Source organism: Amblyraja radiata, chromosome 5 (genome assembly GCF_010909765.2).
Source record: "Amblyraja radiata isolate CabotCenter1 chromosome 5, sAmbRad1.1.pri, whole genome shotgun sequence".
NCBI lineage: Eukaryota > Metazoa > Chordata > Chondrichthyes > Rajiformes > Rajidae > Amblyraja > Amblyraja radiata.
This window is the reverse complement of record NC_045960.1, coordinates 60,838,818-60,862,175: the sequence shown is the minus strand read 5'-3', so window position 1 is coordinate 60,862,175 and position 23,358 is coordinate 60,838,818. Positions and strand designations below refer to the sequence as shown.

Sequence of the window (23,358 nt, the reverse complement as noted above, 5' to 3'; positions counted from 1 at the left end):
CAGGCCGATTCCTTCAGACGTCACCTATTCCTTCGCTCTATAGATGCTGCCTTACCCACTGAGGTGCTCTAGCATTTTTGTCCACCTCCAATGTTGAGTAAGGTGGGCCAAAATTTGCTGCGCTATCATGCACCGTTTTGGAGGTGTTTCGGGAACACAGGCACGCACACACATGCATATATACAAACAAACAAACAAGATGAGAGTTTTAGTTATGTGTATATATATTATGCATTGCCTTTTGTAGTAATTTGAAGCCCTCTGCTCCTCGTTATTCAGTTCCATATCAAATGTCATCATCCTAACCATGTCATGTAACATTTTCAAATTGCCTCAATGGTATTCCTTGCCCAAGCTTGCAGCCTCTTCTGCTGTACTTCTGCTTTCTCGTCTTGCTCAGTGGCAAACAGACCACAACTCCTTTCTCCTCCTTGGCTTTTCCATTTTTAAAAAGACCTATGGAAAAACTTCCTCCTTGACATGGAGAGCAATCTGCTCAGTGCCTGCTCTGAACAGCAGAAATAAATCTGTCAGAGTGTAGCATGCCAATTAAATATATCTCACACGTTTCGCCATCTTGCATTTGGCCATTCATTCAATCAAGACAAATCATAATTTAAAATGTCTCAGGATTTTTATTACATGTTCATTAATAAAAATCACAACTGGTATTTTATCTCAAGTATAATACATTTTATCCAAAAATTCTGCAGTTGTACAGTCTTAGAATACTATCAAATTGTGAATTATTACTTTAGTAGCTGAAATATTTGGTTTGTACAATGCTGCCATTTGTACGACATCCACAGTATTCCCTGACCAGAGTTTTATTCTGGGCAACCAAGCTTTGCATTGGTCATTTTGCCTTTTGTGTCCTTCAATACATAGTCTCAGTTGGAATTTGAGTGTGAGGATAAGTTTGCATGAACTTGGTAGTATTAATGCAGTATTTGTATTTGGAAGGACTACTTTTGCTGTTTTACAGAGAAACAAAATTGCAGTGCAATTTAGTCCAAACCAAATGCTGTAGTGTTTATATAACATGCACTCAGAAATAAAGCATCCTGGTTGCATATAAACGAAACTGCAAACATTCATTGCTAAATTTATTAGTGCTGTCTCAATTTCTAATTCAATTACTTAAAGCTTCATGCTTTGAATTAATGCAAGACTACTAACATAATCCTAAGGTTAATATTTTCTTTAAATGGCACAGGTCAATTCCAAATAATCCATTCTGTGCTAATTAACCTGAAAAATTAAGATTTCTATAAACGGCACTAGATGGTAATAAATTATAACATTTGTGATTAAGATCCATAATAAGGAATAAATTATTTTACTTACATTAAATATCCAGTATTCTGCAAAACCCCATTAAGTTATTTATCAAAAAAATATTTGCTATATTTTAAATGCACCAATATAAAGCAGCAAAAGCAATAGTGCCAAGCCAAAGCTGGATCTTCCACATAATATCAATTAAATGAAAGTGGGTCAAAATTATATATTAATGTAGGTCTATAACAACTGTAGTTTAACAAGTCCACCTTAAATGCAATGCCATTTTCTTTTCAAATTCATTTACATTTTACTGCAGCATCGATTGGAAAAGTAACATTCTTAAGCCAAAGTTGTTACTGGTTTAAAAATCTGCAGCATTTCCAGTTTATTTTCATTTTAAAATCTTAACATTTAGTTACCATTCAAAATGGAACCCATGAATGCTGTTGTCTGGGAATTATGCATAATGTGTCCAGGGGAAGCTGGTTTATGTCACTGGATCCTGCAAATCAGAACTTCCTTAAATGTAAATCTTGACATTGATACAAAGATGACCTAGATTGAAAGTTTTCAATACTATAAAATATTTTTTTTCCACATCGAACATTGATAATGTCAAGATACTATAATTTAGAATTTTGAAAAACATAGACACAAGAGACTGCAGATGCTTAAATCTTGAGCAAAACAAAGAGAAAGAGGAACTCTGGGTCAGGCAGCATCTGTGGAGGGAATGGACAGATTATATTTTGTACCTTTCAGACTAGTGGGGAGGAGAGTTGGAAAAGGGGTAGGGGTGGGGCAAACCCTAGCACGTAGTGAGAAGTGGTTATTGGCAGATGGGTGGAAATAGTGACGATGGTGGAGGTGAAAAGGAGACAAGAGTGTTGGATAAGGAAAGAGGAGTGAAATGTAAAGTGGAGGAGGAGGGGTGTAGGTGGAGAAAGAGGGGAGTATTACTTGAAATTGACAAATTCAATCTTCCTACCATTGAGTAACAAGTTGCCTAAGCAGAATATGAGGTGCAGTTCTTCCAGTTTGTGTGCGGCCTCACTCTGGTAATGGAAGAGGCCAAGGACAAAGGTATGTGAAGGGGAGATAAAATGGTTGACAACCCAGAGTTCTAGCAGGTCTTGGTGGATAGAGCACAAGTGTTCAACCAAACTGTTGTTTTGTCTATGTCAATGTAAAGGAAGCTGATGTAAAGAAATAACCTGATTGTTTATTTGGTAAAAATAATATTTTAGTAACTGGGACATTACTTTAGTGATCACAATATTTCACAAATGGATGCGAGGGCATGCTGCATTGTGAAAATCAGATTTAAAACGTACCATTTATGCTTTAAAGGCGACTTAAATTGCATGATGGCCAAGACTGACCCTCTTTGTACTTACACTTAACAATTAACTTTTTTTCACAGACGCACAGCATAGCACAATGTATACACCAGTCTCCAATGATAAAGTTGAACAAACACAAACTTAACACCACTTTTTGTAACCATTCTTTGTTTGGCCATCATTGTGATACAAAGGCTGAAGCTAGAGAAATATACATTTCGGAAAAAAAAATGCATACCATTCAAAATCAAATGAAAAGACTTGTTTAGGGATGGGCTGCATTTATCTTTAATGAAAACTAAACTTTCATAATTATTTCAAACATTTAGAATATTAACCATCAATAATCTGTAACCAAGATCGTATTGAGTTTGCAGATTAAGATTACATTTGTGTAGCTGAGGATGGAAATGGCAGTGGCCACTTTTATAGCTAGTGTGTAGTAGATGGCTGTTGCTGCTGTTTCTTGTGTATTTTCATGCAGGAATTCATCATCGCATGGTGCTTGGAGTAGAAATGGCAGGTTGTCTGTCTATCGTAGAGATAAATTGGTCATCTCCAGTATCAACTGTACAATTATAGGACCAGTAAAATTAATGGTTAGTAGAAATCGTACATTCACCTACAAAATTTTGACTGAATTGTTGACTGATCATCTCTGTTCACTAGTTACAGGAGTAGAATTAGACCATTCGGCCCATCGAGTCTACTCTGCCATTCATCATGGCCTCCTTATCCCATTTCCTATCTTCTCCCCATAACCCTTGACACCCGCTCTAATCCAGAATCTGTCTATCGCTGCCTTAAAAATATCCACTGACTTGGTCTCCACAGCCCTCTGTGGCAATGAGTACCACAGATTAACTACCCTCTGACAAAATAAGTTCTTCCTCACCTCCTTTCTAAAAGAGCGCCCTTTAATTCTGATAGGCCGAGGTACCAAAAGGGCTCTAGATTTTAACATTTGTGACCCATGTCTGGTATCTACCTGAAATTTGGCACAGATTTAGATGAAACATAATTGATAATGAATTCATAACTCGTCAGTGCAAAAAGTTGCACACTAATTAATTAATCTAATTAGAAAAAGTAACAGCGCCCTCTTGTGCTCAATAATATATAGCTGTATATGTGAACATTGAATGCGGGACTGCTGCAAAGATCCCAGGTTTCTCCGGCTCCTGAACCCACCTAATTAATGAGTGAGGGCAGATCCTGTGCGTTCCCCAGTTTACTGAACCCCACTGACTGCCAGTGTGCAGAGTGGGGGTCACAGCCATAGTGGGACTGGGTCAGTGCCAGACTGGGGGAAGGCTCAGGCATCTTCCACTGAGAGGAAAATGCCTAACCCTAACCCTAACTCGCTCCCCTATCCCGAGCTGCCCACGGCTGGAGCCGCTTTGGGACTGGCTGCCGTCTCCGTATGTGTGGCCGCTCAGCGCGTCCACCTCGGCCAGTACTGCCCTACTTGCCGCCCGGGCCGCCTTCAGCACCCCCATAGCGTCGGCTCCATCAGTCCGCCCCCTCGCTCGCTGCAACAGCCCGACTGCCCGACTGATCCCTCACAGCAGCTATCAGCCCTAACCCTCTTGCACTGAGAGGAAAATGCCTGACCCTAATCCTAACCCTAGCTCTACATTTTTATTTATCATTTTTATTTCACAGTTCACAACATCATAACTTTACAAAGATAAATCAGTTGTAAAACAAAATTATCAGCAAGTGGTTAGCATTACCTTTCTTCCTTCCAAACCTTGCTATTGTTGTGATGTTATTAGACAATAGGTGCAGGAGTAGGCCATTCGGCCCTTCGAGCCAACACCGCCATTCAATGTGATCATGGCTGATCATCCCCAATCAGTACCCCGTTCCTGCCTTCTCCCCATGTTAGGACGCAGTCAGTGTGCTCGCTGCCTAGCTAGCATGAAACAAAGCGCGTGATTGGTCAATTGGCGTCTGACTCAATGTCAAACGTGCTTTGATTGGACAATTACTACTCGGAAAATTGGAGGTTTTTCCTCATATTATAAAAATATGTGCAGGTTTTGTTCTTGACGAGTTTCAGGTAAGATTTCTATAATATTTTTACACTATGTTATAAATACAGGTAGATATGTGATTTGGGTCACAAATTGAAACTAAAAAGCACTTCGGTCCACGGTCTATGAGGCTATGACCTCTGGTCCTAGACTCTCCAACCAGTGGAAACATCCTTTCCACATCCACGCTATCTATGCCTTTCATTATTTAAGTTTCAATGAGGTTAAACCCATAACTCCTGGTGGGGGGGGGGGGGGGGGGGGGGGAGTGAGTGTGAGTGTGAGTGTGAAGTCACCACCTTTCTCCCAGGCACTACAATTTACAATTACACGACACAAGTACAGTACATCCAATTTGTACTTGAATGATCTCGATCAATCTTTGTGTCTAGCTCACGAAAAAGCAGCCATGCAGAAAAATGTATGACTAGAAAGTTCTCGTTACTGACGGTAGGAACGCATCAAAAGGAAGAGGTGATGTATGTGGGCATCCACTAGACTCTTGGCCTGTTCTCTAGAGGATAGCAGTGACCCACCCATATGCTGCAGCTGATAAGCAGCGGCACTTGTTTGACCACCACCTGGAAACTGTTGATTGGTGACCGTAAGTGGAATCGTATTTGAATATTTCCACAATGTTTGACTCTTATGCACTACAGCTGCTTGTCTGCTCCTGTGGACTCTGCCAGATTCATAGATGAAGTCAGTTTATATTTTGTATTGCTGCTCCCATCCTCTTTGCCTTTCTCAGCACTTTATCTACAAAGTGTTGAAGTGTCTAGGATTTATTCAATCACTGGCATGGTTGTCAAATATGCAAATACAGTTGTTGCGTGTAAATATTGGTTCAAAGGTAAACACGTTTTTATAAAATATGGTTAGCTATTAAGGCATCAAGAGGAAAAAGATGATTTTCCAGCAGTATATTTCCCTCCAGCTCTTTTCTCAGCATGTTCTGTGATTAGAATGATATCCAAATCAATGAGAAAGTGGCAGTTCTGCCTGAACCGGTGACAAATCTCCTGTGTCCAAGTCCGTAAGGGTTGAGAACACTTCGCTTGTGTCCGTGTCTGGCAGGTTTGTCTCCTTTACCTGAGAATCCTGAAAATTGGAGACATTCTTGCGTTGTTTACTTGTTCGAGACTCGGCAAGTCTGAAATTGGAAAAGCAAAACCATTCGTATTACTATTCATGAGCTAACATGGTGGTCAGATGATAAATCTATATTGTCAACAGTGAGCCTTGTCCATTGACATTGCAGAACAATGTATTGCTCAATTTATTACGATCAATTAACTCTTCTGCTATTCTTTAAGACTATCTTGTGGCCAATTGTGCTAACATATGATAAACTATTAATTACTGAAATGAAGCATGCTCTGGCACTTGAAGGAAAAAATTATGTTTTTGCATGATAGTAGCTTTCATAACATCAGCATGTCCAAAAATACTTAACAATTAAGCACTCTTGAAATACAGTCAACTGTAGTAATCCAGAAAATTCAGCAACTAACTCGCACATGGAAAAGATTCACAGGAACTGATGCTCTAATTATATTGGTTGAGATAATTACGGACTAATTTCTGCACCAGTCTCTTAACAGTGTTTTATGATCCACCATGCCCATCCCAGAACACACAAAACATCAGTCAAATATCTCATCTGAATAAGAGCACCTCTAGCAGTGCAGCACTCCATTACTGTACTGTATTGGAGTGTCATTCACTTTATGTTCAAGTGGCTGGACTAGCACTAGCAAACTCGTTGATACCCAGAATCGTAGGCCTTGCCAGGAGGTGCAGAAATGCATTCCACTGGAGGTCAGCAAATATCCACCATCTGCTTATCAAAAATCCCCTCACCCATGTTGACCTATTACCTACCATGTTTTGTCCTGCCTCTTCCCTTGTCCAGTTTTGTTCTCAATAGACAATAGCAGGAGTGGCCATTTGGCCCTGTGGGATGGTTTCAGACTTGTAGTTCAATGGCAAAACTTCTTGGCTCAATCAAGTTACCAGGGAAGAAATTAGTCCTTGTAATCCATAAGGTACATGATATTATTGACAAAAATAAAACAAGGAGGAGATGGATATCAAAACTGGCATTTAAATTTATTGTGATATTATGGACAAATTCCTCCTAACTTCAAAGATTATATTCAGCCATGAGGCTTGCACACTCACAGGGACAAGATCTCTTGACCATAAGGAACTGATATTTGGACCTAATGCAAATGGAAACAACAGTCTGGAATTGACAATAATTACTAGTAGTTTTACCCATCCTGCAATCCATTTCTAATGCAAGGAAGTTTAAACTATAGACTTCGTAGCATATTAAATAAGGAATCACAGAGTCGGTGTCGAGGCATTATACAGCATACAAACAGGTTCTTCAGTCCATTGTGTCTATATCAACTACTATACAATCAGAATCCCATTTATCTGAATAATTCCATATTTATCTCGGCTTTGTTCATTCAAATATTTGTCTAGATGCCTCTTAAATGTTGTGAGGAACTGCTTACACTGCCCCTTCTGACAATTCATTCCTTATACCAACTTTTTTTTTTAATGTGCCCCTCAGAACTACTTTAAATCTTCTACCTTGCCATCTAGTTTTAGGTAACTAGATACTCCTACCATGGGAAATGGACTCCAGCTTGATACATTATGAGAAGCATAGATAAGGTATCTACCTCTATCATGTCACTTCAGTTTCCTGTGCTCCAGGAAAAAAAATGGACTTCAATTATTCCAATTTCTCCTTAAAGTCAAGTCCTCCAATCCAGACAACAACATTGAATCTTTTCTGCAACCCCCTCCATTCCCTTTGCTTAATCACATATCTCCTCAAATGTGGCAACCAGAGCGACACCCAATACTCCACTGCAGCCTAACCAATGCTTTGTATAACTGTAGGATGTCGTCTCAACACTTGTTCAGAAAGCAAAAGACCATGCTGCAGGAAATCAGAGGGTCAGACAGCATGTGTGGAAGAAATGGACAGGAGATGTTTCTAGTAAGGACCCTTCATCAACCAATGCTGACTGACCTGCTGAGTTCCTCCAGCACACTGCAGATGCTGGTATCATGAGAAGAAAAGGGTCTTGAGTCACCACTAATACAATGCCTTAGCTGATGATGGCAAGCATACCGTCTGCCTTCTACACCGTCCTTTAACTGCTTTGCCTCTTTCAGTGAACTATATCCGTGCCCTAAGGTCTCTGTTCAACAACCCTCCTCAACTCGCCTGGTTTAACTTCCTAAAATACATAATTTTGCACTTGTTTAAGTTAAATTCTATTTATCATTCCCTTACCCACTTTGGCTGATCAAGATTCTATTGAAACCTTACACAACCACCTTTGCTGTCCACTATACTGGCAATGTTGGTGTCCACAAGATGCAAGATGCAAGAGCAGAATTGGGCATTCGGTGTACATTCAAGTCTTCTCTGCCATTCAATCATGGCTAATCTAGTTTTCCCCTCTGAACTCTATTCTCGTTCTCCCTGTAACCTTAGGCACTCTTACCAATCAAGAACCTGCAAACTTGCTAATCATGCAACCTACATTCTCATCAAATCATTAATATATGACAAACTAAAATTCCAACACTATTGCTCAGTCCTCTTCTCTTCTCTCTCTCTCTCGAGACTCATGACTATGTAGCCAGATACACTTCCAACACCATCTTTAATACCAACTAAATTCACCATAATACCATTGTTGTTGGATGAATAACAGGTGAGTCACCGTACAGGAAGGAAATTGAAAATCTGAATGGCGCCAGAACAACAATCTTGCTCTTAACATGAGCAAGGAGTTGAACACTGACTACAGGAGGGGAAAGCCATGGATCCACATGGACTCTGATCAGTGATGGTGAGAGTCAACAGCTTCAAGTTCCTTGGTGTACATGTTTCTGAAGATCTGTCCTGGGCCCTGCACATCAATGTAATCACAAGGAAAGGTCTTCAATGCCTTAGGAAACTTGGTATGTTGCCGAATACTCTTGCTATCAAGCTTCTTTCGATAGATGTTCACTAAATCTCACATCCAGAAGTGGCGGCGATGCCCAAGCAGCAGCGGCTCACCTGCAGTCCGTGTCTTTCCTTTTTTTGTTTTCCTTTTGTCTTGTTAGATGTATGTTTAAGTTTATTTTTAGGTGTATATATGTGGGGGAAACTTTTTTAAATCTCTTCCCTCAACGGAGATGCAACCTTTTCCTTGTCTCCGTCTCCTTCTGCGCTGAGACCTAATATCGTGGAGCTGGCGGCCTCCAACTGGAATCGACTTTGGGGGCTCCGGTGGCAGAGCCTGTGGAGTCACCATCGCGGAGCTGGCCGACTTCAGAGGCTGTGGTGGCGCTGTGGTTTCGACCCGACTTTGGAGCTTCGGCCGCGGGGCCCTGTGGACGGTAACATCGGGAGCTCGCAGGTCCCTGGTTGGTGACCGATTTTCGGGAGCTCCCACGACTGCAGCTTCGTCCGCCCCGAGTCGTGGAATTTGAATCGGCCCGTTCGCGGAGCTTAAAATCGGCCGCGGGATTGTTTTCTGTCATTTTTTCTGTCACGACCGCAAGGTACGCAATTTCGTTCAAACGTAATGGTTGAATGACAATAAAGGAAATTCAATTCAACATTGACTGGTTGCTTCATGGCGTGGTTTGACAATTGAAATGCTCAGATACGAAGGAGACTACAGTAGTAGACTGTTTGATCCATCATATGTACTGACCTTCCCACCAAAGGGCGCCAATATAAAAGACCACACCATGCTGGCTAGGCTCCCATTTTGCTGCTACAATTGGGAAGGTGTATAGGAGCCAGAAAAGAGTAACTTCAAAAAACAGCTGTTTCTGAGCAATGAATTTTTTGTAAATTACACACTACTGTCAGAAACTATGATATTCTATGGGCTGTCATTGATTGCACGGCAGATTATTTTGCATTATTATGGTTACCTAATATTATATTTTATCACTACATGCCAGTGTAACTAGTACATACAACATATAATACTTGATTTAATAATATGACAAAATATTGCACGGTTGCACTAACTAATTATCTTCTATATTACTAAAAGTCTGTTCTTGACCGGCTTTGGCCATCTGTGCTGCAATTTCCGAGAGAACTCCGCCACCTACGACCGTCATTTTTGGCCACCTTGCTCAGAGTCCCCCTCCGCCGCATGTGTGCCGAGGATTTGTCCAGTCAATTAAAAATAACAGAGATATTAATGTTTTTACAAAATTCCCCATTCTCTCTGCTGCCCTCGCTGGCGGCAGGGGGGAGGGACTATAAAACCAGGAAGTGGTGTGCCACACAGTCTCTTCAAGATGGAGGAAGGCAGAGGGTCACGTTTCTCTGAGCTGTGAATAACACTGAACACATGTCTACTCAAATGTGCCCTTAGTGGTTCTAAAATGCTTGCAGAATGTGTCTATTGGTTCTAAAGCTTGCAAAAATGTCTATTGGTTCTAAAGCTAGCAAAAAGTGTCTCTATTGGTTCTAAAGCTTGCAAAAGGTGTCTCTATTGGTTCTAAAGCTTGGAAAGAAGTGTCTATTGGTTCTAGCTTGCAAAAAAAGTGTCTATTGGTTCTAAAGCTTGCAAAACAATGTCTATTGGTTCTAGAGCTTGCAAAAAAAGTCTATTGGTTCTAAAGCTTGCAAAAAAAATGTCCATTGGTTCTAAAGCTTGCAAAAAAATGTCCATTGGTTCTAAAGCTTGCAAAAAAATGTCCATTGGTTCTAAAGCTTGCAAAAAATGTCTATTGGTTCTAAAGCTTGCAAAAAATGCATCTATTCGTTCTAAAGCTTGCACAAAAATGTCTCTATTGGTTCAAAGCTTGCAAAAATATGTCTATTGGTTCTAAAGCTGGCAAAAATATGTCTCTATTGGTTCTAAGCTTGCAAAAATATGTCTATAGGTTCTAAAGCTGGCAAAAATATGTCTATAGGTTCTAAAGCTGGCAAAAATATGTCTATAGGTTCTAAAGCTAGCAAAAATATGTCTATAGGTTCTAAAGCTGGCAAAAATATGTCTATAGGTTCTAAAGCTGGCAAAAATATGTCTATTGGTTCTAAAGCTTGTCAAAAAATGTCTATTGGTTCTAAAGCTTGCCAAAAAATGTCTCTTGGTTCTAAAGCTTGCCAAATAATGTCTATTGGTTATAAAGCTTACAAAAAAATGTCAATTGGTTCTAAAATGGTTCATACTAGCGCTCCAGAAAGCCCCCCCCCCCTGCCCCTCCCTGGTTGGCTTGCTTGGATGTGTCTTGAAATTGAAAGACACTACTTACTGCAAATGGTGGCATGAAGTTGAAAGGCACTACTTACTGCAAATGGTGGCTTGGGAGCTTTGGCTTGAAGTTGAAAGGCACTATTACTGCAAATGGTGGCTTGGTTGCTTTGGCTTGAAGTTGAAAGGCACTACTTACTGCAAATGGTGGCTTGGTTGCTTTGGCTTGAAGTTGAAAGGCACTACTTAATGCAAATGATGGCTTGGGTGTGGCTTGAAGTTGAAAGACAACACTTACTGCAAATGGTGGCATGAAGTTGAAAGGCACTACTCACTGCAAATGGTGGCTTGGTTGCTTTGGCTTGAAGTTGAAAGGCACTATTACTGCAAATGGTGGCTTGGTTGCTTTGGCTTGAAGTTGAAAGGCTCTATTACTGCGAATGGTGGCTTGGTTGCTTTGGCTTGAAGTTGAAAGGCACTACTTACTGCAAATGGTAGCTTGGGTGTGGCTTGAAGTTGAAAGGCACTATTACTGCAAATGGTGGCTTGGTTGCTTTGGCTTGAAGTTGAAAGGCTCTATTACTGCGAATGGTGGCTTGGTTGCTTTGGCTTGAAGTTGAAAGGCACTACTTACTGCAAATGGTAGCTTGGGTGTGGCTTGAAGTTGAAAGACACCACTTACTGCAAATGGTAGCATGAAGTTGAAAGGCACTACTTACTGCAGATGGTGGCTTGGGTGCAATGGCTTGAAGTTAAAATGCATTACTTACTGCAAATGGGGGCGTGGGTGCATTGGCTTGAAGTTGAAAGGCACTACTTACTGCAAATTGTGGCTTGGGTTCTTTGGCATTAAGTTGAAAGGCACTGCAAATGGTGGCATGAAGTTGAAAGGCACTACTTACTGCAAATGGTGGCTTGGTTGCTTTGGTTTGAAGTTGAAAGGCACTACTTACTGCAAATGGTGGATTGGTTGCTTTGGCTTGAAGTTGAAAGGCACTACTTACTGCAAATGGTGGATTGGTTGCTTTGGTTTGAAGTTGAAAGGCACTACTTACTGCAAATGGTGGCTTGGTTGCTTTGGCTTGAAGTTGAAAGGCACTACTTACTGCAAATGGTGGCTTGGTTGCTTTGGCTTGAAGTTGAAAGGCACTACTTACTGCAAATGGTGGTTTGGGTGTGGCTTGAAGTTAAAAGGCATTACTTACTGCAAATGGTGGCTTGGGTGCATTGGCTTGAAGTTGAAAGGCACCACTTACTGCAAATGGTGGCATGAAGTTGAAAGGCACTACTTTCTGCAAATGGTGGCGTGGGTGCTTTGGCTTGAAGTTAAAAGGCACTACTGTAAATGCACTTACTTACTGTTTGCACTGTATATTGATTTTAGATAAAACGCTACCACTTACGGCTGTGATTTTTGGCCATCTTACTCAGTCCCCCTCCGCTGAGCAGACGCAGAGAATTCTTCCCATCAATGAAAAATAAAAGTGTTATCAGTTTTTTTTTAAATGTTGAGAATCTCTCTCCTGTCAATCACTCCATGAAAGCCACACCTTTTCCGGTGGGGGGGGAGGGGTTATAAAACCCGGAAATGTGGGTGTGGCTCAGTCTCTGCAAGATGGAGGAGGGAGAGGTCACGACTCGCTGCCTTTAGTGGCTTTGCACCCTACTTCAAATGGTATGAAACTGCACTTGAATTTGGTGGCCTTGCACCCTGCTAGAAGTGGTAAGAAACTGCACTTGAATTTGGTGGCCTTATACCCTGCTTGAAATAGAATTTCAAGGATTAGCCGTGAGTCAACTACCAGCCCACCAGCCGTGAGTGAGTTGCCAGCACAACAGGCTTGATTGACTGAGACGCCAGCCCAAGAATCCATTTGGCGCACAATTTGCATACTAGCCCTCTGGAAACCAGTCCCTTCAGCCCACAACACCCATACTAGTGCTCCAGAAAGCCCCACCCCCAACTGGCCACCAATATTAGAATTGGTGGAGAGGTGGAATATTGCATTGGATGACCAGCCCTCCTGTGTGATGCTGGGACCCTGACTCTCCCGCAGCTCTTGGCCTTCACACTCACTCACACCTGCAATGGACCACAACTGTACTTAATTCAACACCAGATCCACACCCTCAACAAACGCTTCCTCGCCAATCTGGATTCTACCAAGGATCACAAGCTTGCCCACCTCCAGACCGGTCCCTCCACCGACACTCCTTGACCCACCCTCAGGCCCGGAGCTCCACCGGTGGACTGCGCCACCGCCTGCCCGACCACCACGAGACCGAGATGTCCACCACGAGGAGCAGCAACATTATCCACCGCCTCTCCGACCCTCACCACCTTTCCGGCCAAACCCAGGCCCGGACCACCTAAACTGCCGCGGCTGCCGACTCTCACCGCCACCCTGGGGCCACCGCTGTTGTCGCCATCTATCACCACCTCCCCGGGGCCAATGCCGCTACCGCCGACCCCTATCTCTACTCCAGCCCCCCACGGGCCTCCACCTGCGACTCCGCCGACCTTTGCCTCTCCATCAGCCACCAGCGGGCCAGTGCCATCACCTCACCAGAGTTTTAGGCTCAGCACCAGGCCCACAACCTCCATGATGCCGACAGCACGTAGACTAGCTCTGCTGGGTCCTATTGCTCCCCCCTCCTACAGGGAACCTCAGTTGTGATGGGTCTTCCCCTTCCCCCTCTTTTGACCAGGTAACCACACACCCGCTAGTTAAAATTCCCCACTGTTTATTTTGGCTTTTTATCCAGAGGTCCCGGAGCGGCACTCCGGTGAGCTCCGGCACCACTGCACCCCTGCTTATAACTGTAACCTTCCAAACATGGCAACATCTTCATCTTTTATTGAACCCCTTCCAGTTGAATGCATTCTTCCAAAGCAGATTGACCCAAACTGAACATGATTGAAATCTGTCGGCTTACCTTCTAATTTGCATAAAGATAGATTTTTTCATTTATGTTAAATCTATTCTGGTGCTGGTTTCACAATCCATAGCAAATGAAAATTGCAGGTGAAATTGAGTACAATTTTAAACTCCGTTCATGAATGCATAATGTTTCATATGGACATTGTACATATTTTGGTGCTAATTATCTATGTGTATCATTCACTTTCAAAGATGATGTTTTGAAACAATATTAGAAAAAGGTACCTGTGATTGGCTCGGTTCAACTGCATCCACAATGCTGCTTGTAAAATTAGAAAATAAATATAATGCCTCACACAATCCTTAACATTAACGTTAGAGGAAGCAAATGTTTGCCTTGGTTATTTGGGCAAACATATACTCATGGCAATTGAAAGTTGACTGGGTGTTAAATAAACAACCCCCAGTCTCATAATACAAGTCATTTACATTTATTTAAACATCTTATTCATTTAATGTCATGCAACATGCAGAAGACCCTATTTAGACATATTTTAATAAAGGCTGTTACTTAGGATGTAAAGGCAGGAATCAAATACTTACCAAGTGAAAAAGGAACTTTCTCAATACATATAGCCACATTATTTCACATTCTTATAAACCAGTAAAAATGTTTTCAGTCACAAAAATAAATTCCTCATGCATGGAAGCTCCAATCTCTCAGCTGCTTTTCAGTGTGGGATAATGAGCAGGAACAAGGCTTCCAAGCTGACTGGATGCTGTAAAGATCAATTGCTACAGCTGTAGGTGAGATTAGATATTTCAGCACATGCAAGTACACCATACCTGGGTTTTTGAACACATGCAGCACTGATTCTTGCAATATTTAGGCTATTAGTTGATATTAAATATGAGATTAAAATAATTATCAAAACAACAAAATTCATGTATATGATTAAAATGCTCCTGTACATAAGATACTAATTTTAATATCAACTTTATAACTATTTTAATTTGCAATCAGATTCCCTCTTCTTTGTTTTCCTGGCATGTTAATCTATTTGGAATCCAGCAGAGTCTGCTGCTGAGTTTTCTTTTCCTGCTCTGATTTATCATAAGCTTAGTAATGTTGCAAAATTTTAAGGATTCTTCTCTAATCTTCAAAGATAAAAGTCACAATGCACTCTGATCAATAATGTCATTAAAGTCCCACATTAGCTTTCAAGTGCATTGGAAAAGCTGACCTTAACCATCACAGCGACAATTGGGTCTCTATGGCTTGAGGCCAAAATGCAGTTCTGGCATCAGGCTATCACAGGTGCCTCCTATTGTAAAGCAGCTGAGAGATCAAAGGTTAACCTTGTCCATGTCTTCCTAACATTCGCATCTTTATAGGAGTTAAAAATTGATGAACAAGCAAATAAGTACAGTCATGAAACATTTAAATAGAATACAGTTTTACCTTATTTCTCAGAATCAATATTGTGTTATAGACAATAGACGCAGGAGTAGGCCATTCGGCCCTTCGAGCCAGCACCCCTATTCAATGTGATCATGGCTGATCATCCCCAATCAGTACCCTGTTCCTGCCTTCTCCCCATATCCCCTGACTCCGCTATTTTTAAGAGTCCTATCTAGCTCTCTCTTGAAAGCGTCCAGAGAACCTGCCTCCACCGCCCTCTGAGGCAGAGAATTCCACCGACTCACCACTCCCTGTGAGAAAAAGTGTTTCCTCATCTCCGTTCTAAATGGCTTACTCCTTATTCTTAAACTGTGGCCCTTGGTTCTGGACTCCCCCAACATCGGGAACATGTTTCCTGCCTCTATCGTGTCCAAGCCCTTAACAATCTTATATGTTTCAATGAGATCTCCTCTCATCCTTCTAAACTCCAGAGTGTACAAGCCCAGCTGCTCCATTTGCTCAGCATATGACAGTCCCACCATCCCGGGCATTAACCTTGTAAACCTACGCTGCACTCCCTCAATAGCAAGAATGTCCTTCCCCAAAACTGCACACAATACTCCAGGTGTGGTCTCACTAGGGCTCTGTACAACTGCCGAAGGACCTCTTTGCTCCTTCGGTAGTCAACTAAGTTAGTCAATAAACGTCAAAATTACACACTTAAGGTGCTTGAGGAATTAAGTAATATAAGGTTCCAATCTTTATTAGATACACACTAGATTTGTTATCTGGCATTATTTGACAGATCTGCACTCTACAAAATTAACTGGTTTAAATATGTTTCCAATGCCATTTTTTTTGTTTTAAATCTGAAGATGCACAAGCATGAATATTGTAATTAAATTAACAGTATTTTTGTAGCATTGCATGAACCAACAGATTTAATGGATTTACCAGTCTTGCTACTGGACAGAACATGGAATGCACTTACCCAAGGAACCAGTGCACATTCATAATTTCCACAAACAGAACATCAGACAATGTAAAACTTACAGAAATTAAAATAATGAAGCTTAATCTGCCCTCCAAGACTGAAAGCCATTCCAATTATGTAACCATGGGATACTGATGAGCATTGGAAAATAATTTCCAATTCGTTTATGACTTGATCTACTGAGAGTGAGTGTTTTTTGTGCCTAACTGCTCATTTCCATTAACAGGTTGTAGAACAGAAGCTGCAATATATGTTTATATCTTTTTTTAAATCATAAATTGCAGCTAATAGTAGGTATGTTACAAAGCCTACCTGAAGCGTCTTTGAAAATCTGCCGCTGAGGGTGTGCGCGATTTTGGCGCCGTTTAGAGGGGGCGGGTTTAAAACGCGATTTTCTCTAGGCTGTTCAAATCGAAGATGTTCAGCCTAGTTAATTATTAACGAAAAATCGCTGGAAGTCCCCGTCGCAAAAGCTATTATTAGGTTTAAAGGCCTTGAATAATAGTTATAGTAGTTTAAAAATCAATCTCTAAACCCGCGACAGCCAGCAACCGCGGGGTCTCATAAAGCAGACAGCTGAAGGTGGGCTGTATATTTTTACATTAAAAAGGGCTTCTAAAGATCCCTTTATACAAAGTTTAATATTGCGAGTAGCTCAATTTGGGCCCATTATATCGCGCAGTATTTTTCTCGGCATTTGGGGCACAAATCTACCGCAATGTGAACGTTCTAAACCAGCGCGTTCCACAGGGACCCACTGGAAAGCTGATTTAAATGGGCATTTATTTACAGCAATTGAACACTGAATTCCTTCCATTTGGCCTATAAATTAATGTAAATGAGATTTAAAAATCATGTTTTATTGTGAATTATTTGTGAATATTATTTGGACATTTAGGCTATTTAAAAATGTTAATCATTTATTAAGAAATGGATAGATGTTTAGATCTAGTAATTGAAGTCTGAAATTAGCTACAATTAGGTAACTAACTAATTATATGCTTTAATTTCAGGTCATCCAAGTAAGATTATTTTATATTTGTTTCAGAATGCTTCAATCTATGATAACTGAAAATTTCATTCAGTTCTCTTAATTTTTAAGAAAGTTATGGGCTTTTGACTGTTCACGATCACAACTTTTTTGTTATGTCCATAGAAAATCAATAGGGAACAAGATGCTCATTTCCCAGTATGAAAATGGCCATAACTTTTTAAATACTTGAGATATGAAAGTGAATTAGGTGTCAAATTAAACTTATTTTTATGCTTTATCTGATGGGATAAATTACAGACTTGATTTTTAAAATCTCAAAATTTTGTAACATTGCTACTAATAGTACATGGACTAATGATGTTTCTCTCAAATGCATAAGGCCTTAAATTAAAAACCAAATTAAGCAGCGAAAAATGTGTCAGTTCTGGGGAAATGATAGCTATTTCAATGACATCCTTTCGATCACGTTCACTAATCATTGCACAATGTTCAATTCCATTTGCACTCTGCTGCAAATGAAGCAGGCAGAATATGGGAAATGCCATGTTCTTGCCACCAAATTAACAGTCCATGTCTATATTCCAACCACTAACAACTTTGGGTGATAATTGGGGCATCAATCAAGTTTTTTATTCTACCCTCCTGAGTGTTATTGGAGCAGTATACATTCGGCCAAAGGGAGAGTATTTCATTATGTTTCTGACATACCTGTAGATCGTGGAAATGCTTTGCAATTTTAGACAGGCATTGATCAATCGCAGGATAGCCAGTCTATGAGATGCTGTTGCCGCCAAAGTATTTATGTGGCTGGTCCAGTTGAGTTTCTGTGCAGTGGTGACTCCCAGAATGTAGATGGGTATCCATGTACCTACGCAAGTGGGTAAGGGACATCTTGGTCAGCATGCAAAAATTGGGCTGAAGTGCCTGTTTCCATGCTGTATGATTCTATGATTTTCTCTATGACCATGTTCAAAGTAATTTCCATCAGTGGGTAGTTATCAATATCCCACCCACTCTGGGAGTCACCACTGCACAGAACAAGGCCGTACTTTCAAGTAACATAAGTTGCACTTATCTGGAAATATCTCACCAGTCTGTCAGCAATGCTGCATCTAAATTCTACCCATCCCTACCCAAAACCACTGCTGCACCATCTTCACCAGAAAGTCTGCAGCAGTCCAAGAAGGTGGCTCATCACAATTTTCTCACGAGCAATTGGCAATAAATATGAGCTTTGCCAACAGTAGCCAGATCCCAAAACATTAAAAATAAAATAGCAGCCACAGAGATCGAATGAATGCTTCACAGTATGGATCATGCTGACGTGCATAGATTGTCATAGTCATAGAGTGATGCAGTGTGGAAACAGGCCCTTTGGCCCAACTCGCCCACACCGGCCAACAATGTCCCAGCTACATGAGTCCCACCAGCAGACTTCCCTCAGTGACATCACTTTACTCAACAAGACTCACCAGAAAGGCCAAAAAAATCATAGCAGACCACTTTCACCCAGCACATTACCTCTTTAATCTCCTCCCATCAGGAAGGAGATATAGAAGCATTAAAAGTAAAACATCTCGCTTCAGAGACAGCACCTACCTCCAAGCCATCAGATATTTGAATTTGCACTAATCACTTTGCACTTTCTTTTGCACTTGCACTTACGCTTAACATGACGCTGCTGGGTACTGTCCTTCCTGTATATATTGTCCTTCGTACGGTATTGTCTGTATTATTTATTGTGGTGTATGTGGTGGTTGTATTGTACTGTATTGTATCTGTCTGAGAGCGAACCAAGACACATTCCTATCAACTTGTTGACATGGCAATAAACTTCTTGAATCTTTATGTGGAAAATGTTACCCCTCGGATTCCTATTAAATCTTTTCCCCTTCACCTTGAACCTATGTCCTCGATTCCCCTATTCTGGGCAAGAGACTCTGTGCATCTACCCGATTTATTCCTCTCATGATTTTGTATATCTCTATAAGATCTCCCCTCATCCTCCTGTGCTCCATGGAATAGAGACCCAGCCTACTCAACCTCTCCCTATAGCTCCACCCTCTGGTCCTGGCAACATCCTCGTAAATCTTTTCTGAACACCTTCAAGCTTGACAATATCTTTCCTATAACATGATGCCCAGAACTGAACACAATATTCTAAATGCGGTCTCACCAACGTCTTTTACAACTGCAACATGACGTCCCAACTTCTATACTCAATACTCTGACTTATGAAGGCCAAAGTGCCAAAAGCCTTTTTGACCACCTTATCTACCGGAGTCCTGACCTTCAAGGAACTATGCACCTGTTTTCCTAGATCCCTCTGCTCCACAATACTACCCAGAGGCCCACCATTTACTGTGTAGGTCCTGCCCTTGATCGACGTCCCAAAATGCAACACCTCACACTTCTCTGTATTAAATTCCATCAACCATCAGATGTTCTCATCCAAATTATTGATATAGATGACAAACAGTAACGGTCCCAGCACCGAACCCTGAGGCACACCACTAGTCACAGACATCCAGTCTGAGAAGCAACCTTCCACCATTACCCTCTGCTTCCTTCCATGGAGCCAATTTGCTATCCAGTCGACGATCAGTCCTTGGATCCCATGTGATCTAATCTTCCAGAGCAGCCAAGCATACGGAACCTTGTCGAACGCCTTACTGAAGTCCATGTACACAACATCTACAGCTCTGCCCCCATCAAACTTTTTGGTCTTGTCTTCAAAAAAATCAATCAGATTTGTGAAACACGACCTCCCATGTACAAAACCATGCTGACTATCCCTAATTAGCCCTTGCCCATCGAAATGCCTGATTATCCTATCCCTCAGAATACTCTCCAGTAACTTACCAACTACAGGTGTTAGAAACATAGAAAATAGGTGCAGGAGTAGGCCATTCGGCCCTTCGAGCCTGCACCGCCATTCAATATGATCATGGCTGATCATCCAACTTAGTATCCCATCCCTGCCTACTCTCCATACCCCCTAATCCCTTTAGCCACATGGGCCACATCTACCTCCCTCTTAAATATAGCCAATGAACTGGCCTCAACTACCTTCTGTGGCAGAGAATTCCAGAGATTCACCACTCTCTGTGTAAAAAATGATTTTCTCATCTCGGTCCTAAAAGACTTCCCTCTTATCCTTAAACTGTGACCCCTAGTTCTGGACTTCCCCAACATCAGGAATAATCTTCCTGCATCTAGCCTGTCCAACCCCTTAAGAATTTTGTAAGTTTCTATAAGATCCCCCCTCAATCTTCTAAATTCTAGCATGTACAAGCCGAGTCTATCCAGTCTTTCTTCATATGAAAGTCCTGCCATCCCAGGAATCAGTCTGGTGAACCTTCTCTGTACTCCCTCTATGGCAAGAATGTCTTTCCTCAGATAAGGAGACCAAAACTGTACGCAATACTCCAGGTGTGGTCTCACCAAGACCCTGTACAACTGCAGTAGAACCTCCCTGCTCTTATACTCAAATCATTTTATTATGAACTTATACTCAAATCCTTTTGCTATGAACATATACTCAAATCCTTTTGCTATGTTAAGGTCACTGTAACCATAACCTATAGTTCCCAGAATTTTCCCTGCAGCCCTTGTTGAAAAGAGGTACAACATTTGCCATCCTCCAGCTTTCCGGCACCACTCCTGTATTTAAGGACGACTCGTAAATTTTAACCAGGGCTCCCGCAATTTCCTCTCCCGTTTCCCACAATGTCCTCGGATATATCAGATCAGGCCCAGGAGATTTGTCTAGCTTCATACATGATAGCACATTCAGTACTTCTTCGACAGTAACCCTGACTACTCTCAAGACCCTTTCAGTGACCGCTCCAATTTCCTCCATCCTACTGTCTTTCTCCTCGGTAAATACAGAGGAGAAATACTCATTTAGGGACCTTGCCCATCTCCTGTGGCTCCATACAGAGGTGACCACTTTGATTCCTGAGAGGTCCCACTCTCTCTCTCATTACCCTTTTACCCCTTATGTATTTATACAATTTTTGGGATTGTCCTTCATGCTACCTTCCTGAGCTATCTCCTGACTCCTTTTTGCCCTTCTGATTTCCTTTTTTAGTTTACTCCTTAACTCCCGAAACTACTCCAGGGAAGCACTTGATGCCAGCTGCCTATACCAATCCCATGCATCCTTCTTGTTTTTGGCTAATGTCTCAATTTCCCTCATCAGCCAAGTTTCCTTGCGTTTGCCTGTTTGCCCTTCATCCTGAGCTTTCTTCAGTACACTTTTAAAAACATCGCACTTGGCCGCTGTTTCTTTCCCATCTAATAACCTGCTCCAGTCAACTTGAGCGAGATCTTCTCTCATACTCTCAAAGTTGGCCTTACCCCAGTTGAGAATTTTAACATGTGGACCATCTCCGTCCCTATCCATAGCTATCTTAGACCTAATCGAACTGTGGTCACTCGTCCCAAAAGGCTCCTCCACTCACACTTCATTAACTTGCCCTTCCCAATACTAGATTCAGTGTTGACCTCTCACGTGTGGGGGACTCCACATACTGCTTAAGAAATCTCTCCTGAACACTTTGAGGAATTGCACCCCATCTGAACCCTTCACACTATGATTTTCCCAGTCTATATTGGGAAAGTTAAAATCCCCTACGACAACAACTTTATATGACCGGCAGCTGTCTGCAATCTCCCAGCACATTTGTTCTACTAATTTCTGTTGACTATTCAGGGGTCTGTAGTGCACCCCTAACAAGGTGATCATCCCTTTCTTGTTCCTCAGCTCCACCCATATAGCCTCACTAGATGAACCATCTGTAATGTCACCTCTTGAACACAACCGTGACATCCTCCTTAACCAACAATGCACCCCCTCCCCTTCCTCTCTTTCCTTTACCCCTGTCTCTCCTGAAGCTCCTGTACCCCAGAACATTGAGCTGCCAGTCCTGCCCCACCCTTAACCAGGTTTCAGTCATTTCTACAACGTCGCATTGTAAAGCTAAACAGCTAGTGATATCACTTCAACAAATAGTTGTTTTTAATTGGATTGTTTGTGGGCTTTAAAATATTAGAAACCTTCAATGGTTTACCTTGAAAAGGCATCATCAAGACCATCGTCCTCTTCCTGCAAGATAAACAAGAAAACATTGTCACCTTTAACTGTTGTCCCATGCAGTATTACTGAACCTATAGCTTTTGCCAGCAATAGGTTTCAACCAGTTAGTGACATTTAGCAAGCCTCTCACTTGTTTTCTGCAAAAGAGTAACAATTAGCAGACCGGATATTCTGAACCACATCAACTTCTATTCCCCATCTTCACTACCACCTTGAATGCAACAGTGGATTATTATCATGTGTTAAATATTAAGTGATTTTTTTTGTGTCATTAACTTGTGCCCCGTTTTATCTCTTTCTCAGTTCTGACATGAATATCACATCAATAAGGATCACGACTTCAATTGGGGAAAATATCAATATTACGAATACCTTTCTGGACAAATGATGATGAATAATTAAAGTATTTTCTTTGCTATTTCTGACATGTAATCATTATAAATTAGTACCAATTTTCCGACACGTTGAGTTAATTTCCAAGTTTTTACCTAGACAATCTCAAGAGTGCAAATTAGCATAAGCAACTTTACAATTTTAAAGCATCCTCAAAAACAAATTCAGGGAAGCTGGGGCAGAAAAGTCTTTATCTATATTACTAAAAGTCTGTTCTTGACCGGTTTTGGCCATCTGTACTGCGATTTCCGAGAGAACGCCGCCACCTACGGCCGTCATTTTTGGCCACCTTGCTCAGAGCCCCCCTCCGCCGCATGTGTGCCGAGGATTTTACCCGTCGATTAAAAATAACAGAGATATTAATGTTTTTACAAAATTCCCCATTCTCTCTGCTGCCACCGCTGGTGGCAGGGGGGAGGGACTATAAAACCAGGAAGTGGTGTGCCACACAGTCTCTTCAAGATGGAGGAAGGCAGAGGGTCACGTTTCTCTGAGCTGTGAATAAAACTGAACACATGTCCACTCAAATGTAAGTGCCCTTAGTGGTTCTAAAATGCTTGCAGAATGTGTCTATTGGTTCTAAAGCTTGCAAAAAAAGTGTCTATTGGTTCTAAAGCTTGCAAAAAAGTGTCTATTGGTTCTAAAGCTTACAAAATGTGTCTCTATTGGTTCTAAAGC

At 41.5% G+C, this 23,358-nt stretch overlaps 1 protein-coding gene across 6 annotated transcripts in view; it reads right to left on the bottom strand.

Moving 5' to 3' along the window:
* Positions 1 to 615: 615 nt before the first annotated feature.
* LOC116973363 (low density lipoprotein receptor adapter protein 1-B-like) overlaps positions 616 to 23,358 on the bottom strand; it is an 86,754-nt gene continuing 64,011 nt past the window's right edge. For 2 of the 6 annotated variants that reach the window (XM_033021350.1, XM_033021347.1), the window contains exons 8-9: positions 22,262 to 22,296; positions 616 to 5,819 (exon numbers count right to left, since the gene is read on the bottom strand). In XM_033021350.1, coding sequence (XP_032877241.1) covers positions 22,277 to 22,296 — 20 coding nt within the window. In that variant the 3' untranslated portion in view covers positions 616 to 5,819; positions 22,262 to 22,276. Of the gene's footprint in view, positions 5,820 to 14,081; positions 14,119 to 22,261; positions 22,297 to 23,358 lie in introns of all 6 variants that reach the window. The other 4 variants (XM_033021348.1, XM_033021349.1, XM_033021351.1 and 1 more) reach the window with 4 other exon arrangements.